Here is a 14,282-nt window from a genome sequence, read left to right as displayed (position 1 = left end):
TGATCAGATAATATGCAAGGACAATTTGAGATTAAGAAGGAAGGGGCGTTGGAGCTCTTGAAGAGGATCAGAAACACAGAAACATATTAGGCCATTCGGCCCTTCGAGCCAGCACCGCCATTCAATATGATCATGGCTGATCATCCAAAATCAGTACCCCATTCCTGCTTTCTCCCTTGATTCCCTTAGCCCTAAGAGCTATATCTAACACTCTCTTGAATACATCTACAGCATTTGAAGTAGATAAATCCCCAGGACCTGATGGGATTTATCCCAGGTTATTCAGGGAGGGAAGAGAGAGGAGATTGCAAGAGCCTTGATGAAGATTTTTGCATCCTCTCTAGTTACCGGCATGGTCCCGGAGGACTGGAGAGTAGTTAATGTTGTTCCTTTACTTAAGAAAGAAAGTGGAGAAGTGGACGAAGCATATATGATAGTGGCATTTAAGAGACTTTTGGATCAGCATATGGATAAGCAGGGAAATGAGGGATATGGGTTATGTGAGGGTAGATAAGAGATGGATTTGGCATCATGTTCGGTGCAGACAGTATGTGCCAAATAGCCCGCTGTTGTACTGTACCATTCTAAATCTGCTCAGGAATGTTTCATCATCCAATATGTAGAGGGTCAAACAGGGAAAAGGGCAAAGCTCGACCAATTCTCAGGATGTAGGGTAGGACAAGTGTCAGAAGTATCTGTGGGTGGGCACTTTGGGACTAGCAACCACAGTTCTACTAGTTTAAGATAGTTAAACTGAAGTTCTGGTTAAGATAAACGAAGGAGACATGGATCAGATACAGGCAGGCGGGATCAGATGTTTCTCCAGAGGAATACAAAGGATTGAGGAGCATACTTAAGAAGGAAATCAGGAAAGCAGAAACAGGCATGCGATCGCTCTGTCAGATAAGATTAAGGAGAATCCAAAGATTTTTATTAACATATTATGGGGAAAGAAGGTAAAGCCTAAAAATAGAGTCCTCTTAAACCAAAGTGGTCATCTATGAGTGGAACTGGGGGCTATGGGCAAGGTTCGCTATGAATATTTCTCCTCTATTTTTACGGCTTCGTTGCAAACAACATCCTGGCGACTCTTTGCACCACCACATGTGCTATCACATCCTTTCTATACCATGGTGATCAGAACTGCACTGAGACTGGCCAGGATTTTGTAAAGTTTGAGCGTAACTTCTTACTTCTGAATTCAATACCCCATCTAATGAAGGCCAGTATCCCATACATCTTCCCAACCATGTTATTTACCCGTGTTGCCTCCATCAATGATCTATACAGACTTGTACTCCGAGGTCCTTCAATTCTTCAATATCCTCAAGGCCCATGATATATGTCCCAGCCTCATTTGTGCTTCCAGAATGCAAAACCTCATTTGCCAGCTTAAACTCCATTTGCCATTTTTCCAACCTATTTCAATGTAACATTGATATCTTTTACAGCTCAAGATGATCTTCCATCCTATCGACATATATTACAAACAGCAGGGGTCGACATCACTAGTCACAGACATCCAATCACAAAATCCACTCTCTGTCATTCCCCTCTGCCTCCTTTTGCCAAGCCAATTTTGGATCCAGTTTGCCAACTTGCCCTGGATCCCATGGCATGTCACATTTGAACCTGAATCCCACGTTGAACCTTGTAAAAGTCTTTAGTAAAGTACTTGCGGATCGCATCTACTTACCTGCCTCACTCTTCATAAGTTCACTCTTCATAAGTGAAAGGAGCAGAATTAGGCCATTCGGCCCATCAAGTCTAAATCACCATTCAACCATGGCTGATCTATCTTTCCCTCTCAACCCCTTTCTTCTGCCTTCCTCCCATTGCCCATGACACCCGTACTAATCATGAAACTAACAATCTTTGCCTTAACAATATCCATTGACTTGACCTGTTCCTGTAGGTACAACAGGTAGTGAAGAAAGCTAATGGCATGTTGGCCTTCATTGTGAGAGGATTTGAGTTTAAGAGCATGGAGGTCATAGATACATACATAGATACATAGACAATAGGTGGAGGAGTAAGACATTCGGTCCTTCGAGCCAGCACCGCCATTCATTGTGATCATGGCTGATCATCCACAATCAGTACCCCGTTCCTGCCTTCTCCCCATACCAATAAACAATAGGTGCAGGAGTAGGCCATTCGGCCCTTCGAGCCAGCACCACCATTCAATGTGATCATGGCTGACCATTCAATGTGATCATGGCTGATCATTCTCAATCCGTACCCCGTTCCTGCCTTCTCCCCACACCCCTTGATTCCGCCAGCCCCAAGAGCTCTATCTAACTCTCTCTTGAATGCATCCAGTGAATCGGGCTCCACTGCCTTGTGAGGCAGAGAATTCCACAAATTCACAACTCTGTGTGAAAAAGTTTTTTCTCATTCCAGTTCTAAATGGCCTCCCCCTTATTCTTAAACTGTGGCCCTAGGTTCTGGACTCCCCCAACATCGGGAACGTTTCCTGCATCTAGCATGTCCAATCCTTTAAGTATTTTATATGTTTCGATAAGATCCTCTCTCATCCTTCTAAATTCCAGTGAATACAAGCCCAGTCACTCCATTCTTTCATATATGACTGTCCCGCCATCCCAGGAATTAACCTCGTGAACCTACACCGCACTCCCTCAACAGCAAGAATATCCTTCCTCAAATTAGACCAAAACTGCACACTGTACTCCAGGTGAGGTCTCACCAAGGCTCTGTACAACTGCAGAAGGGCCTTTTTGCTCCTATACTCAACTCCTCTCGTTATGAACGCCAACATGCCATTAGCGTTCTTCACTGCCTGTTGTACCTGCATGCTCACTTTCAGTGACTGATGCACTGTACAAGGACACCCAGGTCTTGTTGTACTTCCCCTTTCCCTAACCTGACACCATTCAGATAATAATCTGCCTTCCTGTTCTTGCCACCAAAGTAGATAACCTCACATTTATCCACATTATACTGCCATGCATCTACCTTATCAAAGACTTTCTGAACGTCCAGATACACTACATCCACTGGCTCTCCCTTGTCCATTTTACTTGTTACATCCTCAAAAAATTCCAGAAGATTTGTCAAGCAAGATTTCCCTTTCGTAAATCCATGCTGACTTGGACCGATCCTGTTACTGCTTTCCAAATGCGTAGCTGTTACATCTTTGATAATCGACTCCAGCATCTTCCCCACCACTGATGTCAGGCTAACTGGTCTATAATTCCCTGCTTTCTCTCTCCCTCCTTTCTTGAAAAGTGGGATAACATTAGCTACCCTCCAACCCACAGGAACTGATCCAGAATCTATAGAACATTGGAAAATGATCACCAATGCGTTCACAATTTCTAGAGCCACCTCCTTGAGTACCCTGGGATGCAGACCATCAGGCCCTGGGATTTATTGGCCTTAAGTCCCATCAGTCTACCCAACACCATTTGCTGACTAATGTGAATTTCCTTCAGTTCCTCCATCACCCTAGGTCCTCTGTCCCCTAGTACAACTGGAAGATTGGTTCAGTCTTCACCACACAAAGACCACACAAACAAAGAACCTGTTCAAGTCATCTGCCTTTTCCTTGTTCCCCATAATAAATTCACCTGTTTCTGTCTTCGGGACCCACATTTGTCTTAACTATTTTTTTCCTCTTCTTGTACTGCAGTTGCACAGGGCCCTGGTGAGTATTGTGTGCAATTTTGTTCTCCTAATTTGAGGAAGGACATTATTACTATTGAGGGAGTGCAGCGTAGGTTCACCATCCTGGGATGGCAGGACCGACATATGATGAAAGAATGGGTCGACTGGGCTTGCATTCACTGGAATTTAGAAGATTGAGAGAGGATAGAAACATAAAAAATTCTGAAAGGATTGGACAGGCTAGATGCAGGAAAAATGTTCCCAATGTTTGTGGAGTCCAGAACCAGGTGTCACAGTTTAAGAATAAGGGGTAGGCCATTTAGGACTGAGAAGAGGAAAAACTTTTTCTGCCACAGAAGCCAATTCACTGGATGTATTCAAGAGAGAGTTAGATTTAGCTTTTAAGGCTAAAGGAATCATGGGATATGGGGAAAAAAGCAGGAATGTAGTACTGATTTTAGATGATCAGCCATGATCATATTGAATGGCGGTGCTGGCTTGAAGGGCCGAATGGCCATCTCCTGCACCTATTTTTCTATGTTTCTGCCTCCACAACCTTCTGTGGCAATGAATTCCACAGATTCTCCGCCCAAAGAGTCCAATTATTAGTCAGACAGATCTCCCATTGACCAAGCCATGATGACTATCACTGATTAGTCCCTGCTTTTCCAAGTGATCTTTAATTCTCCCTCTAAGAATTTTTCCACCATCTTCCCAAATATTAATGTTAGGCACATAGGTCTATCGTCGCCACGTGTTTGCTGAACTCCAATCATCTGGCACCTCACACGTCCAGCGAAGATTGAAAACTCACAGCCAGAGTCCCAACCATCGTTTCCTATGCTTCCTGGGATAAATTCCATTCATCCCGGAGATTTATCCATCCTAATGCCTGCCAAGGCAACGAGTACCTTTACTTTATTTATGGAGACCTGCACCAAAGTTTCACCCTTCTTCACTGAACTCTCTAACTATACAGTCTGTTTCCTATGTGAATACCAATGAAAAAATATTCAGAAGCCAGTGGAGGCCAATTCTCTGAATGCATTCAAGAGAGAGCTAGATAGAGCTCTTAAGGATAGCAGAGTCAGGGGGTATGGGGAGAAGGCAGGAACGGGGTACTGATTGAGAATGATCAGCCATGATCACATTGAATGGCGGTGCTGGCTCGAAGGGCCGAATGGCCTCCTCCTGCACCTATTGTCTATTTAGAACGTTAACTGTATCTTCAGGCCCCATGCACTGAATGCCCTTGCTGTCCCTAATGGGCCCCATCTTTCCCTGTTTTTCCCCTTGATATACTTGTGCAACACTTTCACCTTAATCCTGTACACCATTAATTTTGTGTCCTCCCTCTTAGCCATCCTAGGTTCCTTTTTACGCACTACCCCAAGCTTTACAATGCTCGACCAGTTCCCCGTCATTAGTTCTCTATGGTTCTGTCATGCGCTTTCTTTTTTAAAATCTTAACCCGCATATTCCATGAAATCCAGGGTTCCCTTTACATGTTACCCTTGACTTTGGTCCTGAACTCTTGTCATTTCACCTTTGAATGCTTCGCACTGTGCTGATGTTTTCTTACCTACCAGTCGCTATTAGGTTCTCACTTGTGTTAAATATATAGGACTGTCCCCAATTTAAGACGTTTATTACTGATCCATCCCTTTCCTTTCCCACAACCACTCTAAAATATATAACATTATGTTTACTGTCTCCAAAATGATTCCTCACTTGACCAACAACAATCCCAAGATGAAGTCCAGTAATGCTCATTTCCTCATTGGTCTATCTTCATATTGCATCAATTAGCTCTAGTGGAAACTTCACTTTCGTTTACTAGAGATACAGCATGGAAACAGGCCCTTCGGCCCACTGAGTCCATGCTAACCAGCGATCACCCCATACGCTAGCACTATCCTACATACTAGGGACAATTTACAATTCATATAAGCCAATTAACCTACAAACCTTTACGTCTTTGAATTGTGGGGGGGGGTGGGAACTGGAGCACCTGGAGAAAACCCACGCGGTCAGAGAGAGCGTACAAACTCCATACAGACAGCAGCCGTAGTCAGGATCGAACCCAGGTCTCTGGAGCTGGAAGGCAGCAACTCTACCACTCCACCACCATGCCACCCTCAAATGTCAGGTACCTCCAAGCCTTTAATATCAAGGCAATTCCAGTTAATATCTGAGAAATTGCACAAATTGGAATTATCCGAAAATCTCAGCATGTATTTTGCAACAAGATACATGGAAACAGCATAAAGTACCTCTATCTACAGATTCACCCCAAATGAAAAAAAATCAGACGTTACCTTGGAGAACAGTTGTTCTTTCCAGGGTGACACTCATACAACAGCCTTTAATAATAATATTAATAATGTTTTGGGCACCTACAATATAGAATTGGGAATGAAGGGTAATGGAATAGTTTCTAGTTGAGAAACAACCATGGTGTAAAGCGAAGTTGGCCATCAATTGAGGAGTCTTAAGGGCCTGTCCTACTTAGGCAATTTTAAGGCGACTGCCGGCGACTAGGCTGTCGCTGAACGTTCGCCGGGGTGTCTCGGGCATGATCGTGAGGAGTCTTCAAGAATTGTAGTGGATCTCAGCGTGTCGCTGAGAAATCAACCGGAGTGAAATTTCTCGGCGACAGCTGGCTTGTCGCCAGGTATCATTACATATTGCAGGCGCTGTCGCATGCTGTCCCCAGGTTTGCTAGGTTGTCTTAGATGCATTTAGAAGCACGTAATATTAAATTAAGTAAAGTAATCTGAAGATACCATAAAATACTTGTGTTTAACCAATTTTTTTACCGTCAGGACATTTGACAGGTAGATTGGAGGCGACAGTTTGACGGTCAGGTACGCGTGGGAATTTCGCGATGTTTATGGCCATCAGCGATTACTTTTAAAGTAGGCTCCCAACCCAGATATGCAACCCCAAAACCAGATATGTATCTCCCATACATTTTCAAAGAATGCCCACACTCATCACAAAAATCCATTTAACCACTTTTAAAATTAATTTTCTTAATACTGCTATTAGTAAACTGGAAGTCAAACCAGTTTATGCCTTGTTACCGTGAAGCTTGGTTTTCAAGTAACCCGGACAAGATGTTATATTTCTAAACTCTCAAGTAATTACAGACTTGTCAGTGATTTCAGCGAAAATTAAGACGTCGGAGAAGCATTGATAAGCTTGGGAATTTTGCGATGTTTCAGAAGATGGTGTCATTTCTTAGCCAGGTGCTAGTTTCACAAAAAAAGTTACTTGTATCGACCTGACTCGGCATTGTCGTGGTCATTGGCGTAGGGTAAAAGAAAATTTTGGCGATCTGCTATGACTTTGACAGTCGCCGGCAGTCGCCTAAAAAATCATCTAAGTGGGACAGGCCCTTTAATGGGAAGGCAATAAGTGAAAGACAAGCATATTACAGTCATACAATAAACTCCAAATATCTTCTCATCTCTCAGTCACCTTAACTTTCTGAAATTTCTGCCCTAATTAATGTATCTCAAACCCATGACTTTCTGACTGAATGGTTAAAATCCTAGGACTTTAACATGGGACTACCTCAGGATTTCAACCTTCAACCCAGGGCTATCCCAGGTGGAGCAGACTCGATTGGCCAGATGGCCTAATTCTGTTCCTATATCTTATGATCTTATGATTTAATGATTTGAAGTCGTACTGCAGGCTGACCACCGAGGACTAATGAACAATCGAATCACCAATCATTTAATGTTTGTTAAACTCAAATGGACGTTTGGAAGTTCCACGTAGGCCTTCGTGCAGAGAGCAAATAAAACACATCCAAAAAATCATGTCAAATGCCTGGAGACATTTATAAGATGCCACAAAAAAAATCCACTAAAAACAAAGTTACTGATTTTTAAACAATCGTTAATGCAGAAGATTTGTTGGGCACTAAGAATGTAGCAAAGTACATGGAGGAATTAATTTTCAATTTTGTGTTGGAATTCGAAGCCACAAACATTAAAATCCTAGGACTTCAGGTACATTTCACACAATAATTGCTGTATATTACAAGCCTCTTCATTTTAATGCTCAGTGCTGAGGTGTTATTTTCTCAGTGCAGTAGCTCAAAATCACACGGGTGACAGCAGTGCCAAACAGCAGGCGACCCATATGTCGAGAGAAAATAAATTGCAGCACACATATGGATATTTTTTAAACAGCAGAGAAGAACACTTCTTATCCTGGAAAGTAAAAATTCCACAATATATTCCAGCACAACCTTATTTTTTTTAACCTTTAATCCACTGCAAAGAAAATTCCAAAATTGGAATTTGGCACCTTGACCAGAAAGGGTCTCAGCAGAAAGAGGACATCAATGTAGAGCAATTGATAGAAGAAATAGAGAGCAGTTAAGGAAGAAAAACCCAAAAGACAGTTGGCCACTAGAAATTATTGCCTGAAGGAATAATGGGAGCAGAAACCTGAAACACAAGCTGTGGCTTATGTTGTAGCGCAAGATACAGCGATACCATCTGGAAGTTGTACACTGGCATTCAGCTAGATAGAACAGTACAGCACAGGAACAGGCCCTTCAGCCCACAATATTCATACCAAACATGATGCCAACTTAAACTAACCTCCTCTGCCTGCACATGATCCCTATCCCTTCATTACCAGCATACATATATAGGACTATTTAAAAGTCTCTTAACCACCACTATCGCATCCATCTTTGGCAGATGGTTCCTTTCTTTGGCCTCTATGACAAGATGGATATAAGGCTGCCTTTTAAGGAGCGACTAGGCTTGTATACACTGGAATTTAGAAGGATGAGAGGAGATCTTATCGAAACGTTTAAGATTATTAAGGGGTTGGACACGTTAGAGGCAGGAAACATGTTCCCAATGTTGGGGGAGTCCAGAACAAGGGGCCACAGTTTAAGAATAAGAGGTAGGCCATTTAGAACTGAGATGAGGAAAAACCTTTTCAGTCAGAGAGTTGTGAATCTGTGGAATTCTCTGCCTCAGAAGGCAGTGGAGGCCAATTCTCTGAATGCATTCAAGAGAGAGCTGGATAGAGCTCTTAAGGATAGCGGAGTCAGGGGGTATGGGGAGAAGGCAGGAACGGGGTACTGATTGAGAATGATCAGCCATGATCACATTGAATGGCGGTGCTGGCTCGAAGGGCCAAATGGCCTCCTCCTGCACCTATTGTCTATTGTCAATACCATATTGATCAATACTTTATTATCACATGCGATATGTCACAGTGAGATCGTTGTTTTGTATACTATACATAAAGTATGCAAAGACTCTCCAAGTACAGGGCGTACACAAAGTTATAAAGAGTCCATATGGTCAAAGGTATAGTCATATCATAACCCAAACCATCACGGCACCAAATTTTGTGAGTACGAAGTTTGCTCAATCAGAACACCGTCACATCTCAACTAAAATCATCCTCTGCATAGAGCTCAGAGGGCCATCGGAACACAGCTACCAGACTTGGAGGGCATCTACAACACACGATGCCTCAGAAAAGCCACCAGCATCCACAAAGACTCTTCACACCCCTGCAACAGTCTGTTCGAACTCCTTCCATCGGGCAGACGATACAAGGCCTTCTACGCCCGCACCTCCAGACTCAGGAACAGCTTCATCCCCAGGGCCATAGCTGCTATGAACCGGTCCTGCTGAGCCGGATGGCCACAACGCATAGATCAACTTGCACTTTACCCTGTCCAAAACTGTTACAACTGTTCGTTTCGTTGGGTTGCTGCTGTCTAAATTACCTAAATTAGTGCATCGTATGGGAGGCGCATTCCCAATCTCGTTGTACCCCTGGGTACAATGACAATAAAGATATATTGTATTGTATTGTATTGTATTGTATTGTTATAATCATTATGCCATCAGCAATGACACTAATGGATTACGCTAATTATACTCAATTTGTACTGTAATGGCTTCTTCGTTTTTAAATAAAAGGCTGTCATGGGGAAAAAAATTTGTGATGAGATGGCAAAAAAAGACAAAATACCTCCTTATCAGAAGTAAAAATCGTGCCGCGTATAAAAAGTTTCCATGCCATTGAAGGGCCCGCCGAATCCCAATTATCGAGGCACAGTGTACATTAGTACAGTGTGTCTGTACTAATAATAACAAATGGGACCAAAGGTTGAGGTGCGGCTGTGATGAGCACTTAACAAGCAATTTGTGACGATAATGAGATCTTTATTTGGGGAGGCGCCTGGAGAACAAGCCTGAAATTGGTGCCCTCGGTCCTACCTGTCGGAGAATGAAACTGGTCGAAGTTGTATCGGACAGCGTGCTCCCATCCGACCGTTTCAATCTACTTCTTCGCCTGTTCACTCTGTTCAACTGCGCGGGAAATGGGGAGAGGAAACAATCTCTGTTAGACTAACCCATTAGCTCTTGTTCCGTGCAAACATGACTTATTTTTAAAGTAGGGGTAAATAATTTGGTTTAAAGAGATAGAGGATAAAGTAGTGAGCACAGGTTATTAAACAGATCACAATTACAAAGTGTAATTAAAATGTTGCCCAATATAATGTTGAATAACATTTGAATTGAACTTCGAAAAATAAACATTTGGAGGCCGAAAGTGAAAATTTGGGTCACATTGGTGACTACTGGGTGGGTTAAACAGCTCACAATTACAAAGTGTAATTAAAATGCTGCCCAATATAATGTCGAATAATATTTGAATTGAACATTGAAAAATAAACATTTGGAGGCTGCGAGTGAAAATTTGGGTCACATTGGGGACTACTGGGTGGGTTAAACAAGTCACAATTACAAAGTTTAAATCGAAAAGTTTGTTGCAAGTTTGCCAATAAGTGAACGGGCAGATTTTAAGATATTTCTCAGCGGTTAATGTCAGAGTGCATTGAAATAATGCATCTTTAAACACACGAACTTTCCTTATTTTACAATATATCGCTTCCATCGACGCAGAATCTCATCCAGCATGACAACAATGCAAAAATAACTCAACATGCTGGCGTGAATGGCAAGGGATAAAGGATTATGTTCGCTCCTTCACCCGACCATTGCACTAATAATAATAATCCCTTTTACCTGAAAGATGGGTGCTTGCAATCCATCGGCGGTTATTTCTTTGTTAAATAGGGGTCCACCTCCGGACATCTTAAAATAGATCATTAGCTCTGGAGCTGAGCTGCGGATATCAAGGTGGAAGCTGGCGATCCATTGAAAGCACCTGGCTGTTTTCTCCCTGTTACCCGAGCCTCGAAGACAACCTCCTTAGTCGCCCATCGGGGTCCGCTGGGAATCCTTGCTGCTTCTCGGTGACTGGTGGAATAGCAGAGCTGAGCTGATGAAAATCTCACACCTACAACATCAGCCACTCGCTCACGTCTGGACGGGTCATGTCACAGCCGGGCTACCGGGCAGCACCTGCTTATATACAGACCTCAGTCTGAAGAAGGGTCTCGACCCGAAACGTCACCCATTCCTTCTCTCCTGAGATGCTGCCTGACCTGCTGAGTTACTCCAACATTTTGTGAATAAATACCTTCGATTTGTGCCAGCATCTGCAGTTATCTTCTTATACTGCTTATTTCAAGTCTGAACTCGCTCCAATATTTTTTTTTTTTAAACAAAAACGGTGGGAGTGATGATGTATGAATTGGGAGTGGTCAATAATCCAGTGAGACCTCAGGGACTAATGATCCTCCACTGACTGCCCTGGTTGCTGGGGAGAGAGGTGCCTGGTTTTTTCATGCTGCCTTTTTGGACTGGGAATTCTTCACGCCGGGAGACTCACAGGAGGAGGAGACCAGGGGAGATGGAGAATGCAAACATTGCACCTGGTGGTCCTGGAAGGTGCAAGTGCTCATTCATTCACACGTTAATCGCACCAGCGGTCCATTTTTCGGCTGCGCGCATTTCAATCAGCGTCTCAAGTGGAATTTTGCTCCGATCTAAGCGGAGGCGTTGATGGAGCCATACATACATTGTGCGGAGGGACATTTGTGCCGAATTGTCAACTCCCGCAAGGGCCAATGTCGTTGGTCACGTTGTGCGAGAGGTTTAGCCTCAATTGTCAGCGAAGGCACTTCACCTGCATGCACCCAGTGACATTTCTGACACCCAAACTTTCCATTGGAACCCGAAACACACGCTGACACTAGAATCAAGATAGAAGCCATCTCAAACTTGGGCAGCAAGTCCGTTACTTCGGCCACTTCAGCCTTTACATAGAAACAAACGTAGAAAGATAAAAAATTAGGTGCAGGAGGAGGCCATTCGGCCCTTCGAGCCAGCACCGCCATTCATTGTGATCATGGCTGATCGTCCACAATCAATAACCCGTGCCTGCCTTCTCCCCATATCCATTGATTCCACTAGCCCCCAGAGCCCTATCTAACTCTTTCTTAAATCCATCCAGTGATTTGGCCTCCACTGCCCTCTGTGGCAGAGAATTCCACAAATTCACAACTCTCTGGGTGAAAAAGTTCCTTCTCACCTCAGTTTTAAATGGCCTCCCCTTTATTCCAAGACTGTGGCCCCTGGTTCTGGACTCGCCCAAAATTGGGACCATTTTTCCTGCCCCTGGTTCTGGACCCACCCAACATTGGGACCATTTTTCCTGCATCTAGCTTGTCTAGTTCTTTTTTTTAATCATTTTTATGTTTCTATAAGATCCCCTCTCATCCTTCTAAACTCCAATGAATGTAAGCCCAGTCTTTAGTTTCATTCTAATGGGTGTTCTTCCCAATTAACAGTCCAACACACTGTGCATTCACTTTTGTTTTGTAAATATGTCACACAGTCGTACCTTCCATTTCCAAATGAACCTCGCAGAAGCAAAGGAAGCAAAACACAAAGTGCTGGAGGAACTCTGCAGGTCAGGCAGTATCTAGAGAGGAAGAGGCAACGTTTTGGGTCGGGACCCATCTTAGCTCCGGTCTGAAACGACGTCTGTCCATTTCCCTCCTGAGATGCTGCGTTTCGGCCCTTCGACCACCGAGTTCACGCTGGCCAGCGATTACCCCGTACACTAGCACTATCCTACACACTAGGGACAATTTACAATTTTACCAAAGCCAATTGATCTACATCTTTGGAGTGCGGGAGGAAACCAGAGCACCCGGAGAAACCCCGTGGGGGTCACAGGGAGAATGTGCAAACTCTGTAGTTAAAGCACCTGTAATCAGGATCCAACCCCTGATCTCTGGCGCTGTAATGCAGAAACTCTACCTTTACACCACTGTTCTTCCAGCACTTTGTGTTTTCCCAAGATTCCAGCATCCACGATCTCTTGTGCCTTCAGATCTAATGAAAGCTGAGAGGAGAAGGATGAGAGGAGATCTTATCGAAACGTATAAAATTATTAAGGGGTTGGACACGTTAGAGGCAGGAAACATGTTCCCAATGTTGGGGGAGTCCAGAACAAGGGGCCACAGTTTAAGAATAAGGGGTAGGCCATTTAGAACTGAGATGAGGAAAAACGTTTTCAGTCAGGTAGTTGTGAATCTGTGAAATTCTCTTCCTCAGAAGGCAGTGGAGGCCAATTCTCTGAATGCATTCAAGAGAGAGCTAGATACTCTTAAGGATAGCGGAATCAGGGGGTATGGGGAGAAGGCAGGAATGGGGTACTGATTGAGAATGATCAGCCATGATCACATTGAATGGCGGTGCTGGCTCGAAGGGCCGAATGGCCTCCTCCTGCACCTATTGTCTATTGTCTATTGTCTAAAGCATGGGAAAGGAGGCTTAGGAAGTTTGGCATGTCCCCAACAACTCTTTCCAACTTCTACAGATGCGCCTTAGAAAGGATTCTATCGGGATGCATCACAGCATGGTTTGGGAACAGCTCCATCCAAGCCTGCAAGAAATTATAGAGAATTGTAGAAGCAGCCCAGACCATCACACAAACCAACCTCCCTTGAGGTGTCCATTTATACCTCAAGCTGCCTCGGCAAGGCCTCTAGCATAATCAAGGATGAGTTTCACCCCAACCACTCCCTCTTCTCCCCTCTCCCATCAGGCAAGAGATACAGAAGTGTGAAAATGAATACCTCCAGATTCAGAGACAGTTCCTTCCCAGCTGTGTCAAAAGGAAATGCAGATGCTGATTTAAACTGAAGGTAGACACAAAATGCTGGAGTGGAACACAACGGGACAGGCAGCATTTCCGGAGAGAAGGAATGGGTGATGTTTCAGGTCGAGAATCTTCTTCAGACTGTCCCAGCTGTTATCAGGTAACTGCACCAACCTATCACCAACTGGAGAGCCACGATCTTCTTCATTGGATACCCTCGGTCTATCTTTAATTGGACTTTACTGGACTTTATCGTGCACTGAACATTATTCCCTTTATCCTGTATCTGTATACTGTCGACGGCTTGATTGTAATCGTGTATAGTCTTTCTGCTGACTGGTTTGCATGAAACAAAAAATGGCTTCTCACTGTACCTTGGTACATGTGACAATAACAGAAGCAGGTACGTTTCAAGACAGTGAGAATAGGAGGGGCGGTAGGGAGGGAGTGTGAAATCATAGGCTGATTGGCCATCTTTATTTCCACCCCGAACATCCAAATCCAAATGACTGGACAGCACGCAAAGTTTTTCACTGTATCTCGGTACATGCAACAACAATAATGAACCATTATCAAACCAA

At 43.8% G+C, this 14,282-nt stretch overlaps 1 protein-coding gene across 2 annotated transcripts in view; it reads right to left on the bottom strand.

The window, feature by feature from the left end:
- Nucleotides 1-11,308, bottom strand: part of cacnb4a (calcium channel, voltage-dependent, beta 4a subunit) — a 281,947-nt gene extending 270,639 nt beyond the window's left edge. Inside the window, exons 1-2 of one of the 2 annotated variants that reach the window (XM_078403347.1) lie at nt 10,713-11,308; nt 9,900-9,992 (exon numbers count right to left, since the gene is read on the bottom strand). In XM_078403347.1, the coding sequence (XP_078259473.1) occupies nt 9,900-9,992; nt 10,713-10,796 (177 nt within the window). In that variant the 5' untranslated portion in view covers nt 10,797-11,308. The remainder of the gene's footprint in view (nt 1-9,899; nt 9,993-10,712) is intronic. The other variant, XM_078403344.1, reaches the window with a different exon arrangement.
- Between the last annotated feature and the right edge of the window lie 2,974 nt (nt 11,309-14,282).

Source organism: Rhinoraja longicauda, chromosome 8, assembly GCF_053455715.1.
Source record: "Rhinoraja longicauda isolate Sanriku21f chromosome 8, sRhiLon1.1, whole genome shotgun sequence".
NCBI classification, from domain to species: Eukaryota; Metazoa; Chordata; class Chondrichthyes; order Rajiformes; family Arhynchobatidae; genus Rhinoraja; species Rhinoraja longicauda.
Note: the sequence above shows the minus strand (reverse complement) of the source record. Positions and strands in the feature narration are given on the sequence as shown.